This window comes from Monodelphis domestica, chromosome 1, assembly GCF_027887165.1.
Source record: "Monodelphis domestica isolate mMonDom1 chromosome 1, mMonDom1.pri, whole genome shotgun sequence".
In the NCBI taxonomy this organism is placed as follows: Eukaryota; Metazoa; Chordata; class Mammalia; order Didelphimorphia; family Didelphidae; genus Monodelphis; species Monodelphis domestica.
The window spans coordinates 362,996,146-363,016,614 of record NC_077227.1 but is presented as its reverse complement, the minus strand read 5'-3'; the positions used below and the strand labels follow the sequence as shown (position 1 = coordinate 363,016,614).

Below are 20,469 nucleotides of genomic sequence, written 5' to 3'. Positions count from 1 at the left end.
TGCTACTCTGCATTAACTGAGGGGATTTCCATACCAGTGAAATCCAAGGCCTGGAAACACATCAAAATTCTACTAACCACCTGTATGATCCTGAAAAAGCTGGTCTGTGCTTTAGTGTCCTCCTTTTATAAAATGAGAAGTTGGACTAGTTGATTTCTAACTGCTCTTTCAAGTCTAATATTCTGCTAAAAATTGTTCAAAGGGAAATAATTCAACCAACAGATTGCATCAGGAATGATGGGTTCATGGAACACTAAACATTTTGCTGCACACTTATGATCCCACCTTGTATCATTTAAGTTACACTTTGCTGAGTTGTGAGCCTCTAGATATGTATATTATGGGATTTAATTATCAAAAAGACAAACATGCAATTTATAATATAATGCAGGCAAGAGACAAAATAAACTATCTGAATCTTTAATTTACCCAGACCATTTATCTCCCTGCAAAAGAGTTATATATGTAATCAGCTAAATCTTCTAACTTTAAGTACCCAAAATATGGAAGCATCTGTCTCTCTGTCTCTGTCTCTGTCTCTCTGTCTCTCTCTGTCTCTCTCTGTCTCCCTCTCTGTCTCTGTCTCTCTGTCTCTCTCTGTCTCTGTCTCTCTCTGTCTCTGTCTCTGTCTCTCTGTCTGTCTCTCTCTGTCTCTCTCTCTGTCTCTCTCTCTCTCTGTCTCTGTCTCTGTCTCTCTCTGTCTCTCTGTCTCTCTGTCTCTGTCTCTGTCTCTCTCTCTCTCTCTCTCTCTCTCTCTCTCTCTCTCTCTCTCTCTCTCTCTCCATCTCCCCCCCCCACTCCTTCCTTCCAGACTATTTGTAATTTTTCACATTCAGATCATGCTCAGACCTGACTGAAATGACTATAGGGTGATAAAGCATTTCTCAGTGCATCAACATTTTCTCAGTGCTGTGCATAGCAGACCAAATGGAAAATATTTAGCAATCTGACACTGGGGCTAGAGTGCTAGAAGTGGAATCAGGAAAACTTGCCTCTAAATCTTACTAACTGTGTGATCATGGATAAGCCATTTAGTTTTTATGGGTCTTAATTTCATTATCTGTAAAATGGGTACTAATGCTTCCAGTATCTAAATCGTGATGTTGTTATAAAGAGCAAATTATATTATTTATGTAAATTTTCAAACTTTGTAGTTTTATATAAATACCATGATTGTTGTAAGCATGCTTTTGGAGAAAGCATGATGTGACACAAATGTCCAGTAGGATAGTAAACTCAGAACTAACAGACCTGAGTTCTAGGGTCCACTCTATGACATACTCATAATGTGAATGTGGTCAATTCACTTAATTATCTCAACATCTATGTTTTCTATTAAAGTTTCTTAGTCACTAATAGCTATCCAGTATGTATGGGTAAAGTATTTGACTATTAACAATAACCGAGGGAAGGAAGGAAGGAAGGAAGGAAGGAAGGAAGGAAGGAAGGAAGGAAGGAAGGAAGGAAGGTAGACAGGCATTATCAAGTACTTATTATGTTTTGGGGATGTATTGCTAAATATTGGGGATACACTAGAAAAGACTAACCCCCGCTCTCATGGAGTTTACATTCTAATTGGGGAGACAACATCTCTAGGTCCCTGCTGCAAGTCAGATGGAAAAAGCCCATGATCTTAGCCTGCATCAGCATGGAAGATATCAATGTATCTTCATTAGAGTCATAAAGGTGGTATGTATTTATTAGTAGGTGGTAATATTAATTATTGCTATTATTATTACTATTTTCAGCTCTATCTTATCCCTGGATCAATCCTCATTTTAATAAGTTTTTGCTTTATTTGTCCTAACCTGAGTTCCATTGAAGCAAGGGATTTTGGTTCTACTAAACTATCTTTGATGCTATTTCAAATGCTACAGTGAGAAATGAAGAAGGTGGAAAGATGTCAAAATCTTGATATATATCCTTCTATAATTCCTTTTCTAGGAGACCTGTGAATCCATCCTCAACTGTGCTTTAGAAGAGGTGAAGAGATGTTATGACATGAGCAAAACAGAACACAAGTTTTTTGGCATCCCTCTTCCTTGTCAGGCACCATCTTCTACCATGGAAGCTGCAGTTCCAGACATCGGGCTAGTGATTGATGGGAAAACTTTAAATATTATTTTCCAAGGGAATCTGGAAAAGAAGTTTTTGGAACTAACCAAATACTGCCGCTCAGTCCTGTGCTGTCGTTCTACTCCACTCCAGAAGAGCATGGTAGTCAAGCTGGTGCGGGACAAGTTGAAAGTAATGACTCTTGCCATAGGTAATCACCATGTGCATCAAAAGGGGAAAATGGGATCCAATTGGTTAGAGGAGTCAGGACAGAAATGAAATTTGGCAGATGTTTAGGGAACAGTAGGATAGAATCAATGTCACAACAGGATTAGAGATCAGACAGAGTAGACTCTAAGAAGTCAGTGATTTGCTATGGTCAAAAGCAATTCAAAGTTCTAAGAAGCAAGGAAGTCACTAAGTTAAAATGAAGTAACCAGGTCCTCAAGGGCTAAGGCAGACAAGAGTCTGGAATCCAGGAAACATGGGTAAAGTACTTAACCTTTATTATCAATAACAGTCACAAAAGAAAGGCTGATCATCAAACCAGCTTTTGCTTCTGACCTACATTCCAAAACCGCACTTAGTGACTTATGAAAAAACAAATGCTTAAATACATGTTATTTTTATTTCATTTGATTTCCCACTGAGTATGAGTTACCTTAGGCTAGAAGTTGTGCTCTGATCATAATTAATGTACTATGATACAATGGAAAACTGGCTCCTTTGTCAGAAGATCTCTGTCCAAATCCTACCATTGTCCATTGCATAGGTGCAGGTCTGTAAGGTGCATTTTCCTCAGCTGTAAAATGAAATAATTGAATTAGTTGCCTTCCAAGGTCTTTTCGGTTGAGAAATAAATATTTATTAACTACATATTATGCCAGGTATTGGAGATACCAAGAAAAGCAAAAGATAGTCCCTGATCTCAAAGAGCTGACAGCCTAGGCCAGTGATGGTGAACCTTTTAGAGACCATTGAGACCAAATGTCCAAACTACAGCCCTCATGCCACATGTAAGCCCTCCACCTTACCCCAGATGGGGAGGGAAGAAGTGCTCCCATTGGACTGCTGGGCAGAGGGGCAGGTGATAGGAGAAATGTCCTCAGGCACATGTGGAGAAGGGGAAGGAAGCAGCCCCCTTCAGCACATATGTCATAGATTCACCAACACAGGTCTAGGCCATGATCTTAGTAAGAGAATTAGAATTACAGCAATGTCCTTACTAATGTGATTTTTTGCCTTCTCTATTCTCTATCTCTACTCCTTATCTGTGATTTTGAAGCATGAAATCCAGGGAAATTTTCAGTATGTTTTACCTAGTAGGCCCTTTATTAATTACATCTTGTCTAAGCATTCAGCATAAGGTGCACAGAGCCAAACAAGACAAAGAGAGCAAACTCTTGGTGAAAGCAGCCCATTTGGATCCAGATTTCTCCTACAGAGAGCTTCAGTCACCCACTCATCACAAAAATATCACAGAGCTAATTCTTTAGGGTCAGAGACAGACTGTAATCCCTTAGCAACAGAAACAAAATCAGCTCAGGAGAGAAATGGCATGACTACCTCACCTCCACTTTTCTTGGCTTCCTAATGGAAGAGGTTAAAGGCTGAGACAGTTCTGCCATGGGGAAGATTTAAATTATTCATCTCCACGTTATGTAAAAAAAAAACTAATTATGGGAAAAATAAAGGCAGTCACAGATGACATGCTAGTTTTGAGATCAATAAATTTGTTTCAAAACAATTACGGAAGATTTTTCTCTCCTCGAGTTCAGCATTTTCTATGGTGAATAATATTAATTTAATTGCAGCTTATTACTGAGAAGCAGCTGTAAAAATATAAATAAATAAAGTGGAGGCAGTGCTGGCTCAGAGAAAGCCTGCAAAAAGTGAATTCAGAATCAGTCTTCTGGGAAAGAAAGGGAGCTTCAGGGAAACAATGTAGTGGTGGGTCTTATCTCATTGAAAGACCCCTTTCACTCAGCAGAAGAGGGTCCTGTTTTACAGAAAATAAAAAGATTAATGTCAGATTCCCTAAAGCACCTTTATTCATTTGTTTTACTCTTTTAAGTTCATTAAAACTGTGACTAAATCTGCCCCAAGCAAAACTTCATTCAGCCCCATTTTCCAAGGTTCCATTCAATTCCACAAATATTTATTGTGACAGTTATATACCTAGTGCCTAGTATTGTACTAGATCCTGAGGATACAGTCTCATAATAACAGATTCTCAGAGGTATCAGGGACTTCAACGTCACATGGTCACTCCTTTTTGAACAATCTCAATCTCTTGAGCAATCTGTCTTTTCATCTGACACCAAGTAAGCAGCCATAAGAAATTCTTCTTGATTGATTGAGCTATAAAATGAGGAATTTGGACAGATTGCTCTCCAGTGTCCCTTCAAGCTCTAAAATTCTATGAAAGAATCTCATGAAAAAATTCTCAATAGGTAATCGTTCAGACTCTACTTGAAGACTTCCAACAAAGGAAAGTCAAGTATCTCCATACACGCATACAACCCTGCACAAAGGAAAGCTTCTCTGGAACTTCATTTCTCTGCTGCTTGTTCTGTCCCCCTTGAACTAAGAAAAACAAACCTACTTTCCTGAACATGACTGACTGCCTTTCAGGTGCTAGAGGACAGCTGTCATGCCCCCCTGGCTTGTCTCCTTCAAGATAACATCCTCAGATTCTTTGGCTAGTGTAGCTATAAAACATGGCCTCCAGGTCCATCACCTCCTTGGGTTCCCTCAGATGTACTACATTTTGTTAACTTCTAATATAGCAAAGTTCTAAAATGTGGGCTCACAGGACTGATCCCAATACAATAATGAAAAGCAACCCAGACCTGCCATGAAGGAACTTATGTTCTAATGGAACAAGATAATATGCATGTATACAAATAATATGATACACTATAGAACAGAATAAGGGAAAAGGAGACAATCAGACAAAATGGGACAGGAAATATGAGGAACAAATCACGTTTACCTGGGACACCAAGGAGGGCTAGGAAGGAGGTGGAATCACAACTGGACTTGGAAGGAATAAAAAAATCTCATAAGACTTAGATCAGCTTGGTGGCACAGTGCCAGATATGAAGTCAGGAAGAGTTCATCTGAGTTCAAATCTAACCTCAGATACTTTTACTGGCTATGTGACCTTGGGCAAGTAAATTAACCTTGTTTGCCTCAGCTTCCTCATCTGTAAAATGATCTGGAGAAGGAATAGCAAACCATTTTATTATCTTTTCCAAGAAAACCTGGAATAGGGTCATGCAGAGTCAGATATAACTGAAAAGGGACTAAACAACAGATCTAGGCATATGTTTCAGACCTGGAAGAGAAAGGATTAACTTAAGTGAATGTAGCGAGATGAGAAAATTTTAGGAAAGCAGAAAAATAATAATAGAAAAGTCTCTTGAGTTCAATATTCTGGGGACAGATTCCCCTTGAGTTTCACTCAGTACTATGTCAAAAGGACTCAGCAAAAGAGGGAAGTAGAAAGAATTCTGTATCGGGAGTCTTTGACCCATAATTCTAGCCAAACTCTGCTATTATCTAGCTATATGACTTTGGACCAGTCTCTTGGTCTCTGTTTCCCCACTGATAAAATTCCACACATATTGATTGAACACTTACTCTGTGCCATGCACTATGCTAGGCACTGGAGACAAAAAGATAACACCAAAGAAATGATCTCTAAGTCCCTCATAGTTCTTCTGGTCTGTTTGCAGCCTTAGGCATATGACAGGTGTGTTTTGAAACTTCATATCCAAAATGTACACAAAACTACAGAAGTCCCATTTTTGTTTTCACTTTGCATGAGTCATTCTCCATCTGTTTTCAGGTGATGGTGCAAATGATGTGAGCATGATTCAAGCTGCTGATATTGGAATTGGAATCTCTGGGCAAGAAGGCATGCAGGTATTACTATCATTCTCCTTTTCCCCTTACTATTTACTTTCCCAGTGATCACAGTACCTAAGGATTGCAGGTGGCTTGCCCTCAAAAAGAAATGCAGGTCAACTCATTACTATCTACAAATGGGTTGTTTTTGTGCCTCTTCCTTTACCTGCCTACAGGCTGACCAAATCCAAAGCCAGCTATAAGGGGAATTGACTGTATAATCAATGTGTGTGTTACATTATAAAACCAAGCCTTTGTTCTATAGTTAAGAATAAACCTCGGGTTTTGGGTTATGCATGAGTGTGCTCTTAAAACAATGACCAATATGGAAGTGTGTTTTGCATGACAATAAAAATAAAACTTAAATATATAAAAAAACTGCCTTGAATTCTAAAAAAAAAAGAAGAAACTAGTTCTATGAGTTATCAATTTTATTAAACTTAATCCTGGGGGACAGCTGGGTATCTCAGTGGATTGAGAGCCAGGCCTAGAGACAGGAGGTCCTAGGTTCAAATGTGGCCTCAGACACTTTCCAGCTGTGTGACTCTGGGCAAGTCAATTAACCCCCCTTGCCTAGCCCTTTTCACTCTTCTGCCTTGGAGCCAATATACAGTATTGACTCCAAGATGGAAGGTATGGGTTTTAAAAAAATAAAATAAAATAAACTTAATCCTATATCTCTATAACTTCTACCCAAGTTTTGTATACAATCTTTTTTTAATATATAGAAGCTATGCTCTACCTATACATTGGAAATTCATATCAACCACCATAGCTTTTCAAATACATTTTTTTGTATCTTTTGAGACAATCATGTGGTTTCTGTTGGTTTGATTATTGATATGGTCAATTATGTGGATGGTTTTCCTAATATTAAACCATTCCTGCATTCCTGGTATAAAACTCACCTGATCACGGGTTATGATTCTTATGATATAATGTTGTAATCCCCTTGTTAGTATTTTACTTAAAATTCATCATATTTTTTTAAAGATAATGGCCTGAATGAAGAATTAAACTTAAGGTGCTAGAAAGGTAGTGTGGAAATCATTTGTCTAATTTTGGGTCAAAATCCATCCTCTGGAAATTGTCAAGAAACAGACCCCCAGGAATAAATGAATAGCTTTTCATCCTAACCGTAATTAGTGGCTTGGTTCTGGATCTCACCAGAAATGAGGCGGGAACTGGTTTGTACATTCAAGCAAAAGAGGGTCCAGTGATCATGTCATGGTGATGACCATTTCAGCCCTTGCCTCTCAGGGATACCAGAGTGAGGTTTCTCCTTCCTGGGTAATTTGTTTAGGATTGGCAATCATGGTGGGCAATAGAGTAAGCTTTTGAGTTTGGATAAAGGACTTTTCAGCTCTTGCTTTTCAGGCTGTGATGTCCAGTGATTTTGCCATTACTCGCTTCAAGCACCTCAAGAAACTTCTGCTCGTGCATGGCCACTGGTGCTACTCACGTTTGGCAAGGATGGTTGTTTACTACTTCTACAAAAATGTGGTAAGTGGCCACCACAAGTCTGTGTGTGTGAGGACCCTTCCTACACCCCAAACCCCCATCAAGCCTTTTCCATGGACCAGAAAAACCTAGCCACAGAAGTCTGCAGTCAGAGTCTGTTCACTGTGACTAGTGGAGAAACAGAAGACCTGCCTACATCAGAATCCCCTCTGCAGCCTTCCAGTGCCTGAGATTTCTACCAATGCAATCCATCCTTTGGTTTAAGGCACTGAGGGCCCTTAGTAAAACACAGATGCCATTTGGCAGGAATAAACCATTAACCAATTGGTTGCCTGTTATCACTTAGCAGAGACTCAGGGCATAAAGAAAATGAAACAAAGGACAGATAAGTTTTGGTGTGTGGAAAAGTGCTAGCAAAGATCTAGAAATTTGGAGTATCAGCAGGTAGGTCACCAAGGAGGTTGTCTTATAAGTTCAGGACAATGTGTGAGCACTAGAGACTGCTGAAAAGATGTCCAAAGGATGTGTAAGAGGTTGAGAAAGGGATAATGTGACCCTGGATATGCTTAACATGGGGATTTTTTCCCCTCCCTCCCTTACTTGCCATGGGACTCAGGCAAGACAGGTCTGACCCACAAGTCTCCTTATTTATGAAACAGGTCTTTCTAGACTTGTCAAAGGATCAACAAATGAAGAACTTTTCTAATATCCCTTCCAACCTCTTCATTTTACATAGCAAGGAAATGAAGCCTTGAAAAGTAAAATTTCTAGGAGCTACCTCATCTAGGGAATCAGAATATTACTATGAAGGTTAGTGGTGGCAAAATGCGTTCCTTTAAGGGGGCCATTTCCTATTCCTTTATTTTTTATGATACTCTCATTTCCCATTTGACAACATTCTATCTGGAGTACTTCAATAAGAACTGTGTAACTTTAACCAGGACTTAACCTCAAGTTATCCAATATTAATTTATCCAGTGAACTATGCAAGGGATAAAAGTAACAAAAGTGATGGTGATTATGATGATGAACATGATCATGAATAAATGGGACTTACATAGCACTTTCAAGTTTGCAAAACTTTTTACATGTTATCTCATTTGATCCTTACAACAGCCCTGTGAGTTAAATGCTATTCTTATCCCTATTTTTAAAGGTGAATGGGGCAACAAACTAGTTGGCTCAATAGATTGAGAGCCAGGTGTAGAAATGGGAGATCTTGGCATCAAATCTGTCCTCAGACACTTCCTAGCTGCATGACCCTGGGCAAATCACTTAATCCCCATTGCCTCACCCTAACCTTTATTCTGCATTGGAACCAATACACAGCATTGATTCTAAGATGGAAGGTAAGGGTTTAAAAAAATAAAAATATAAAATAAATGTAAGAAAAGAACTGAGAGAGTTTCAGCAACTTGCCAAAGGTGAGTAACTGCTTGAGATAAGATTTGAACTCAGGTCTTCCTAAATCCAGCTCTCTTACCCACATTGCCACCTGGCTTTCCACTGATAACCAGGCTGCCTATTGTTATTGTGTGCGAACAAGCACTCTGCTTGCTAGTTTTCTGAGAAAGTGGGAGGAAGTGGATATGGGGGCCTGAAAGAAAAAAGAAATGACTGACATAGGAAACAAGGAGAAAAAAAAGGAATGAAGGTCCCAGAGAAGATTCAAATATTTACTCTTTGATGGAAAAAAGTTGTCCAGCAAGCTAGAAAGCAGAAGACCAAGATGTCCTGACCAGTCTAGAATTTCTAGATAGCTTCCCTTATCCAGAATTCAGAATGAAAAGGAACCTTAGATGGGGAAACTAAGGTCACAGAGACATCAAATGACTTGCAGGAGGACATACATCAAGCTAGTGGCAGACCTAAGATCCTGGTCTGCTGATCCCCAGGTCAGTTGTCGTTGTCTGTCCCCTAGAACACACCATTCAGTTGAATGGAACAAAGTGGCCATGGGTCTCACTGCCTGAAATCTTGGTTACCTCTTCTATAAAAGGAAGATAATCATATTTCTTTTGCATAACAGTATTTGCAAGAAAAATTGAGAGGACCAAGCAGTGCATAAAAGTACTTTGAAAAGTATAAATCTCCATGAAGATGTGAAAAATCACTTTTAAAACATTCATTTGTCCCTGAAAATGTTTGTCTGTCATATTTCTGAGGGCCTAAAAGAATAATAAACTGTGAGTTATCAGCACTAGGGAGAGACACAGGCTAATGTGGTACTGAGGCCTTGTAGAAGATTCTGGGACTATAGTTAGAAGCTCTTGATTAAAAAAAATAATAAGTGGTTAGTCAGAGCATTACTATGCCAAAGAGGGCACAAATGCCTGAGTTAGTGCTTTTCATTATCTAGTTCAAGGACCTCAGAATAATCCCCCTGCGCCTCCAAATATAATCTGATTCCTGTTTGCATAAGGAAAAAAGGATGATTAGAACCAAGGGAATGGAAGACGGGCACATTAGACAAGTGTCGTCTCAGAAACCCAAATTTTTATCATTTGCTCCATTTTCTGGGCCCTGCTGGCAGCCGCTGTCACCATCACCACTCAAATACCGCAAGCATATCTCCTCAAAGTTTAATGTATATGTAAATGAGAAGCAGCGAAAAGAATAATGCAAATTGGATAAACTGGATAGTAATAGCATTTCAGCAAGTCACTGCAAACAAGTCACTCCATTTGACTCGAAATTCGCTTTAAGCATGAAAGATTGTTTACTTAGAATTCAGTGTCCGTGTTTAAAAAATATATATTTAAAAAGTCACCCTTCTGAAGAAGCCTATGACTTCTTAACGTTAAATTTTGAATATGGAAGGAAAAAAACCTTTTCCTGGCTGAGGATGCTTTCAACGCTTAAATGATATTTCTTTACAGCCTGATGTAGTAGTCTAACTGGGTGACATTGATGCCGCATTATCTCCCCCTTGCAATTAGAGGGTGGAGAACTATGACTTCCATATCCGCAACCCATTTCATCAGGGATTAAAAACCTGGCTGCTTAGAAGTTTGAACAATGAATTAATTACTGCTGCTGTGGCTTCTCAGAGGAAACAGAACGGGCAGAAATCGAAGCAATGCCGTCACCAGATCTAAAGCATTTCTCAAAAGGCAAAAAAAAAAACACCAAAAACTGGCAAAGGGTAGGAAAACAACAGATCCTGAACAGTTCTGAAGAGACTGAAAAAATAAATAAATAAGCACTCTTTTGGTGTTGCAGTCTAGCTGGAGGGCATATTAGTTCTTCCTCAGCTGATTCATAAAGGCCTGATCCAAGATCAAGCAATCCTTCAATAATTTTTTTAGCATCTACTATGCCCAGATCTTTTTATAGGATTAGAGACTTAGAGCTGGAAGGGACTTTAGAGGTCATCAAATCCCACTCTCTCCTTTTACAGATGAAGGAACTGAGGCACAGAGATTTTTGTTAAATGACTTGCTCAGGGTCACATAGCAAGTATCTGAAGAAGGATTTGAACCCAAGACTTCCTGACTTCAGGTCTAGTTCCCCAGCCACTATACCAAGCTGTTTCTCTTTTATGAAGGAAGATTCAGTCACACATTCAGGGTAAAAAAAAATGTTGTGGTATGGGTGTAAAGGAGATGCTGATTATATGATCAATTTTGATGAACTTAAGGAGAGCTTTTGTCTGAAATGCTGGTTGTGGCATGATGGGTGCAAAACTGGTCTCAAAGCCAGGAAGACAGAGATTCAAATCCTGCTTGACACCTTCTGACTGTATGCCCTTGGACAAGTCAGCAGCTCTTAAGGGTTTTAGACAACTCTTTAAGACTTTGTGTTATAGAGAAAATCACAACCTACATAGGTAATGAGAATTCCTCATCTGAGAATTCCCTGTACCAAGGAAGTTACAATATATTATTCCTATCCTTTTATCCTCCTTATAGAAGTCTCTTGTTAAGAGTAATAAAGACAATTCATGATTGATTCTAATAGACTGGGGCTGCCCCATGATCAATCAACAAGCATTTAGTTATATATCAGGGCAGCTAGGTGGCATACAGTGTATACAGTACAAGGGTATGGAGTCAGGAAGTCTTCTTGAATTCAAATCTGGTCTCAGACACTTACTAGCTGTGTGACCCTGGACCAATGACTTAACCCTGTTTGCTTCAGATTCCTCATCTGTAAAATGAGCTAAGAAAGAAGTGGCAAATCACTCAAGTATTTTTGCCAAGATAACCCCAAATGGGGTCGTGAAGAGTCAGACATGACTAAAAACAATTGAGCCAGCTAACAAGTGTTTTACGGTGTGCCATTCACTGTTCTAAGTGCTAGGGATATAAAGGTCAAATGAAACATTCTCGTCCCCCAAGGACCTTACCTTCCATCAATAAGATGAGTTGGTTGGTGCCTCTAACAGAAATGGCTTTCAATGACTGGGGCTGCCCTTAAGATAAATACTTTGGCTCAGATTCTTTAGAGAATTGACTCAGGAAGAACCATCCTTTGTTCTGGTCAATAAAAGTGAGCAGACAGAGCTCAGACCTTTTCAACACTTTGAAAATTTTCCTTCTGCCATTTTTTTTTCCAAAGAGAAAAATGGAAGTGAGGTAGAAAGGGTGGAGAGAGCAAATAACAAATTTATCAAATATCCACTTCTCAAAGGCATTATGCCAAGTGTTACCTAATTCCTTACATTTGCATAGCACTTAGCTTTCAAAATATCTCCATATACATGAGGTCATTTGATTCTTAGCACTGAGAAGAAGACAGAGTAGATATTTAGAGTAGGCAGAGTTGGCACTAGTGTTGGATATCAGAAGACCTAGGATTGATTCTCAGCTTCCCAAAACACCCTGGCTTTGGGAAAACCATTTCATTGCCCTGGGTCATTTTTCTTTGAGCTGTAAAATTGTGGAGATTGTCTCTAAGGTCAGTTCAAACCAAGTAAGATTCTATTATCCTCATTTTGCAGATGAGAAAACTGAAATAGCATAATGTCATGGATAGAGGGTCACTCTTCAAATCAGGACAATATGGATTCGAGGTCTGCTCTTGATACAAAGTCAAGTCAATTAACCTCTTAGTGCTCTAAGCAACCCTCAAAAAGTATATTTTTCAGATGAATTGCTATTTTGCATTAGTAGGGGAGTTTCTACAGTAGGAATTTTTCCATATCCTGTATTGCAGAAAGGGTAAAAGACTTTGCCAATGTCATGTGGCTAGTAATTGGAAGAACCATAACTAGAAACTAGATTTTCTTATTCCTTATACAGTCTATAAAGTAGTCTCAGATCCACCACCAAGCAGCTGTGTGTCTAAAACTGTCTGTTAGAGACAGTTTCCTCCATCTGTAAAATGAAGTATTCTCCTTCTCTTAGAAATGAGTCCTAAGAATAAATACCTAGGGTTTGCCAGGAAATCATGGGGACCAGAGGGAGACCACAGATAGAGAATGAAACTGGAATTTTACTGGTACTAGGAACTCTTAACTCCTTCTACCAATTCAAGTTATCACTTTACCTGCAATTTATGGTCTTACCTACATTACTGAAAGGTGACTTGCCCAGGGTCACACAGTCAATATTGTAGAATTTGAACCCAGGTCCTCCTGACTCCTAAGATATTTCTTTGTCCACTATGGCATGCTACCTTTAAATTAATAATAATAGTTTGCATCACAGCTTTATCAAGTGTGTTTCCCATAATAATTATTGTAGTTTATAAAGAGTAGGAAATAAGTATTACTATAATTCCCATTCTAGAGATAACTGAGACTCAGTTATAGCAAATCCAGTCTCAGATATTTACTAGCTGTGACCCTGGACAAGTCACTTAACCTCTTTCTGCCTTAATTTTTCTCCAGTATAAGACAGGGATAATTAGTATCACCTTCTTCCTAGAGTCATTGTGAAAATCTAGTATTTGTTAAGCACTTGACACAGTGCCAGGCACATAGTAAGTGTTTAAATAGATGCCTGTTCTTTCCTTGGCCAACAAATATATGTCCGATCTACCTCACTGGTATGTTAAAAGGAAAGTCTGAAATCAGATATGGAGGGGGGAAATAATTTTAAAGCAAGATATATAGCTAGAAAAACAGATCAAATAGATTTGTTGAGGGTTTTTTTTTCCTTCTGACTTTTTTTTTCCTTTTGACTCTTAAGAAGGGCATATTGAGTACTTTGAAAATCTGTACATAGTGTAATACCAAATTCTTCATAGCATCTTTGGGGTGTAGGAATGGATGTAAATGGAGAGGAGAGATAGAACGCACACGTGCATTCTGTCTCTCCTGTCAATCATCTCTCTCTTGTGTGTTCTATCTCTCCTCTCCATTTACATCCATTCCTACAAGGGGCACCTATTTTCCAAGAAACACCTCAGAGACTAGCTGAAGAAAGATTCTCCTTCAAAGAATAATCTGGGAAGCTGCATCAAGCAGCAAAGTAGCCTGGTATGCAACATGCAGAAATAAAGACAATTTTCTCTTTAAGCAAAGAGTCAGGGCAGCATAGCAACAATTCAGGTTTTCTGACCTAGGTTTTAAAACTAGAAAAAACAAATAACTGCAGGCGGTCATATATCCCTTGGGTGAGAAGGGCAGGGCTTCATGGTCATGCTTTTAAGTAAAGATAGTGGCATACACAGCAGCAGCAGCATCTTAGAAGACAGAACAAGGAAAAAAGAATCTTGGAAAGGTCATTGATCTAGAAGTTAGAGCCTCTGCTCAGAGCCCTGCCACTAACCTTCAGAGAGACTTAATCTGACAAGTCAGCCTCAAATGCACAAAATAAAGCATACGTAGACTTAGAGTCCAGGTTCTTCCAATAAGTAGCTGAGTGCCCTTCGGTGATTTATTTTTAACCTCCCTAGTCCTCAGTTTCATCATCTATAAATGAGGATGGGAAGAGGAAGATAATAATTACTAGCACCTAGTAGTTATGAGTAGTTATGAGGGTTAAATTAGATAATGTGTGTAATGTACTTCATATACCATAAAAATTTACATAAATGCAAATTATCATTATTATTATTTATAAAATAAGATTAATAGTATCTGCCCTACTTAAATGACAAGGTTTGCATAAGAATCAACTGGAATTATATACATATATATATGCATACATATATATATATATATGTAGTGTCCTTAATCACCAAAGACAAAAAATGTGATCATCTGTTATCGTGACTATGTAAGAGCTAACCAAGTCATTAATAGCATCAGTCTGCTTTTTTATATGATCTCTCCCTTACTTTCATTGGCATGTTGTCAGCATGCTTTGGAAACCCTGGGTTGAAGGAGTTCTAGAGGTAACTAAAGATTTTACCATTTCTCCCCACAGAGTTATGTCAACCTTCTCTTTTGGTACCAATTCTTCTGTGGTTTTTCGGGTACCACAATGATTGATTACTGGCAGATGATATTCTTCAACCTCTTTTTCACCTCCTTACCACCCCTTGTCTTTGGGATCCTTGATAAAGACATCTCTGCTGAAACCCTCCTGGCTTTGCCTGAACTCTACAGGAGTGGGCAGAATTCTAAGGTAAGAAGCTTGGAGTCATAGTTCTCAGGGTAAGACCAGAATAGCCACCTTTCTTAACTAAGACCTCAATAAGGGGGATTCAAATAGTAGCTATGGGAATTAACAAAGACAGAGAAAAGGCTCTTCTTATTGTTAGACAGACATATATAGATCATAGGATCATAATAGCTAAAGAGCCTGAGATATGAAAACAGTAACAGAACATAAAAGTACAGAAATTCAGACCAGATGCCCTTGCTAGAAACATAGAACCCTGACTAATAAAGTCCAAAATCAAGAAGTAGACTGGAAGAATGAGAAAACAAAACAAAACAAAACAAAACAAAAAAAGAACCTACCCATAAAAGACCTTCTTTGGTGAGGAAGAAGCTCAAGCTTACAAATACAGAAGTAAATGCCTTGGAAATATAAGCAAAGTAACCATAGGAATAGTACAGTACAAAGGAAAAATGCAAATTGGACTCAAGTCTGTAGAGAATTCCAAGAAAAATTAGAGTTTAAAAGGAGCTTAAAATTATTTTGTAAGCCAAATGAAGGCTATAGAAGAAAAATATAAAGAGAACTTACAGCTTGGCAAAAGGGATACAAAATCTTAGTGAAGAAAATCACTCTTCAGTCCTGGAATTGGCCAAAAAGAAGCTATTGACTCCATAAAATGTCAGGAAATAATAAAACTATCAAAATACTAGAAGAAAATGGGGAATATATAGGAAATATAACTGACCTAGAAAATAGATTGAGGAGAGATAATTTAAGAATTCTTAAAGCTTACCTGAAAGCCAAGAACAGAAACCAAATAGATTGCATATTTCAAGATGGTTTTTTTTCAATTGCCCAGGTATCAAAGAATCAGAGGGCAATGTAGAAATTGAAAGAACTCACTGATGACAACCCAAATGAATCTACAAAAGGAAAACTCCCAGGAATACTGTAGCCTCCCCAACCCAATGAAAATGCAAGAAAAACAAAGCTCATTACAAATATGTAGAGCATGCAAAATAAATTCCTGTAACTCTGGGTGCTCTCTTCTATATATTCTCCAGCTCATCAGCATTCTTCTTCAATGAGGAACCCCAAACTAAATGTAAAACCTTTATTATAGTCTGACCAGGGCAGGGGTACAGCAGGTCTCTCACATTCTTGTTCATAGACACTATTTCTTTCTTACTACAGCCTAAGATCTTGACTACCCTATTATACTGTTGAATTATATTGAACTTGTAGTCCACTAAAACCACCTGGTCTTTTTAAAACAAATGACTATTTAATTGTACATTTCCCAATCTTTATTTATGAATATATTTTATATAACACATATGCCTGTATATATTAGATATGTAATATGTAACATGTGTGTGAGCATGAAAAACTTAACACATCACATAGAAAATACATAATGTTCACTTTGTTTCTGGTACCTCCACAGAACAAGATTCTTCCCTTCCTGCTTCCTTTTAAGTATTGCCTCACCCCAATAGATTGTAAGCTTCCTGAGTTTTTGTTCTTTATGTTACCAATATCCATAGCACTTAGCACAGTGCCTTATCAGTAGGTTCTTAATAAGCAATAGCCACTAAATAAATATTAATTGGATTAGATTTCTTGAAAGAATTAGGGATTGTTCAGCCTAGAAAAGCCAGAATTTGGGGTAAAGACACAATCACTGTCTTCAAATGTTTAAAGAATTATCATGCAAAAGGGAGATGATTTGTTTAACTTGGCCATAGAGAGCTAGATTAGCAGGAGTGACAGGAAAGTGAGTTTCAACTGAGCATGAGGGAAAATTTTAAACAATTTAAGCAAGCAACTGTAAGAGAGGCTGCTGCCTCCTAAGTCTTCAAGGAAAAGGTTTGGCAGAGGCATAGTAGATGGAGTTCATGCCTTGGATTTGACTAGATGATTTCTGAGGTCCCATTAGAAGTCCATGTGACTGTTGACAGGAGGAACCATAGGGGAATATGGGGCTGACCAATTTCACAAATAAAATTGGAGGATGGCTTCCCAAGCATCTTCTCAGAGAATTCCCAGCATTCCCATCTAAGAGTGTGGGAATTATATGAGAAGCCATGTCAGCCAGAGGAAGAATGACTTTTAAAAAGAAGTTACAAGTAATATAGAATACATAGGTTTGAACCCAAATTCTGACATTTTCTACTTATGTTCCTGGGCAAGTCACTAAAGCTCTCAGAGCCTCAACTTTTTATCTGTAAGTTGAAACTAATGATACTTACATTATCTTTCAGCATCTGGCACATGGTAGGTGCTCAATAAATGTTGATTGATTGGCAGTTAGATGGCATAGTGGATCAAGCACTTGGCCTAGAGTCAGGAAGACCTGAGTTTAGATCTGACCTCAGACATTTACTGGTTATGTGACCCTGGGAAATCACTTAATCCTGTTTGCCTCAGTTTCCTCATCTGTAAAATGAGCTGGAGAAGGAAATGGCCAACTACTACAGTATCATTGCCAAGAAAACCACAAAATGAATCACAAAGAGTCAGACACAACTGAAATGACTTAACAACAACAATAAATGTTTATTGATTGATTGTTCTGCCTCATAAGGTTATGGTTAAGGAAGCACATTGTAAGTCTTCAAATGCTAAAAAAAAGTTTTTAATAATAACAATACCATTTATATAGGGCTATTGTAAGGTAGGAGGAGAGAGAATACACTTTGAGCAAGAGAGCAGTCTCTGACAGAGATCAGCTGCAGAGAGTGGGGGAGAGGCAAGAAGAAAAAACTGAAAGTTCCAGGGACGAATGACAAGCTGAGAACTCCAATTGGTCACTCACACACCTCCAGCTGGGAGCTGGAGGAAAGAGGTAGATCTCCTAGGCTGAAGGAAGCCTAGGAAGAAGCATGTCTCTCTCTGGAGATCAACTGTCTCTCTTTCTGAGCCCCTGAATACCTCTCACTCAACTCTAAGTAACTACCATCAAAAGTCATCAGTGGATATTGTGGACTGAACTTTGAAGAGAGCAGTCCACAGAGATCCCTTTCAAAGATCTCACTCTCCATCTCTCTCCCTTACCTGTCCCAGGACTCCTGTTTTCAAGTTAGTTAGCTTAGAAGTAAGGACCAACTGGCAGCTGGAAAGAAGGATCAAGGCTGAGAAGCCTTGAACCCCAAAACTTGGGGGGCAAGCTGTAGGGTCTCCTGTTCACCCATTTTTCCTGTTTGATACCTTTACCACCCCTTCCCTGTTTGAACCCAAATAAATTCTCTATTACCTTAGATTTAGATATGGGCTAGTTTCTGACAATAGTAAAGGCGACTAAAGATTTGGGGGGGGGGGTCATACTTCTCCCCCAAAAGGGGGGATTAACCTCAGGAACCCAGTGATCCAAAATTACCAGACCCAAAGAATAAACATCTCTCCTTGGCTGTGGAGTAGCCCCAAGGTCCTGAAGGGAATTGGCAGTTGGCAGTCCCTGAGGAAACCAGGGGCAGAAGAATTCATCTTGCCTCTCAAGAATAGCTTGGACCTCAAGGGGGGGGGGGCATTGTGTCATCTTACTAAGGCTTTCCCCTCTAGTTCTTGTCCTCCATCTCCCAGAACCATTCTCTGAGGAGACATACTCCCTCTTCAAGGAGACGGGACTTGGCTCTCTCTCCCCCCAAAGAAAGAGAGGGGAAGAATAATCTCTTCACCCTCTCTCCCCATTTCCCTCTCTCCCTCCATCCTCCTTGTTCCCTTCTTAAGCTTCTCTTAATTTAAGAAGATTGGAAAGACACATAGTCTGTCACCAGGCTCCAACCAGAAGCCTTTGCAGCTTAGTAGAACTCACCAAACCTTGCCTGTGATGTCACAGTATTGGAGAACTCAAGTCATTTCAATGCCCTAAAAAGAAATTTGTTTGTTACATTAAAATACTCAGTTTATTCCCTCCTATCCCCTCTCCCCTCATTAGAGAAGGCATCATTTGAGAAAAAGATATATGTATATATAAAACTGTCTTATTTCTATTTATCAGTTCTTTCCCTGGAGGTAGAAATACACGAGTCATTCTTCAAACAATATTTCTGTTGCTGTATATAAGGTTCTCTTGGTTCTGCTCATTTCTCTCTTCATAATCTCACACAGGTCTCCATGTTTTTACAAAATTAATCTGCTTGTTATTAACAGTATTCCACCACAATCATATGCTACAACTTGTTTAGCCATTCCCAATTAATGAACATCCCTTCAATTTTCCAGTTCTTTGCCACCACAAAAAGGGCTGCTATAAATATTTTAGAACATACTGATTCTTCTCCTTTTTCCCTGATCATTTTAGGATATAAACTAATAATGGTATTACTGGGACAAAAAGTATACATAAATTTAAAATTCTCCAGGCATACCTCCAAATTTTCTCCAAAATGATTGGACCAGTTTATAGTTTCACCATCAATGTATTGGTGTCCCTATTTTTCCACATCTCTAACATCTGTCATTTTGCCCTTTTATCATTTTAGTCAACTTGGTAGGTACGAGATGATATCTAAGAATTGTTTTAACTTCCCTTTTTCTAATTAACAATGATTTGTGGCATTTTCACACTTATATATAGTTTTGATTTCTACACCTGAAAATGTCTGTTCATATCTTTTGACCATTTGTCAATTGGGGAATGGCTCATGTTCTTAGATATTTGACAAAGTTCTCTAGATGTTTCTGATATGAGACCTTTATCTAAGAAAGCGTCAATAATTTTTTTCCCTAACATACTACTTTCTTTCTAATCTTGGCTATATTAGGTTTATTTGTATAAATTCTTTTTAATTTAACATATTCAAAATTATCCATTCTACATCCCACAATGCTCTCTATTTCTTGTTTATTCATAAATTCTTCTCCTATCCATAAATCCTGGTGGTGATATGTTCACTGTTTTTCTAATTTGCTTATAATAGCTTCCTTTATATGGATGTCATGTATACATTTTGATCCTATGTTGCTAAATAGCATAAGATACTGATCTACATCTAGTTTCTGCCAGACTGCTTTCTAGTTTTCCCAGCAATTTTTCCGAATTAGTTAATTCTTATCCCAAAACCTGGATCTTTACTTTTGTCAAACAAAAGGTAATTTTAATCTGTTACAAATATTTGTGGTAAGAAATGGAAAAGTAGATCAGTGGAACACAATAGAGGATTTTCATCCAGGCATAAGTATCCTTACAGTTCAAGCCAAAAGTTGAGAATGATGTCAGCTAATGTATTTTTTCAGGCTCAGTATATATGTTTGTGAGTATGTTTTTATTCTTTTCTAGCTTTACTCTTAAAAATTGTATGTATGTCTGATAAAATATTCATTGACTATAAACAGGCATTCTTAACCTGTTTTTGTGACTTGAACCCTTTTTCCAGTCTGGTGAAGCCTCCATGGACCTCTTTTCAGAATAATATTTTTCAATATATAAAATAAAATACACAGTAAACAAATTATATTAAAATAATTATCAAAATATACATAAAGCTCATGGGCCCCAGGTTCAGAAAACCTTCTCTAAAAGTTTTCATTGTGCCCAAGATAC

The 20,469-nt window shown here is 38.3% G+C and overlaps 1 protein-coding gene across 2 annotated transcripts in view; it reads left to right on the top strand.

Annotated features, from left to right (window-relative positions):
* Positions 1-20,469, top strand: part of ATP10B (ATPase phospholipid transporting 10B (putative)) — a 334,196-nt gene that overhangs the window by 299,680 nt on the left and 14,047 nt on the right. For both annotated transcript variants that reach the window (XM_016426981.2, XM_056811542.1), the window contains 4 exons: positions 1,945-2,266; positions 5,909-5,985; positions 7,345-7,470; positions 14,745-14,945. In XM_016426981.2, the coding sequence (XP_016282467.1) occupies positions 1,945-2,266; positions 5,909-5,985; positions 7,345-7,470; positions 14,745-14,945 (726 nt within the window). The remainder of the gene's footprint in view (positions 1-1,944; positions 2,267-5,908; positions 5,986-7,344; positions 7,471-14,744; positions 14,946-20,469) is intronic.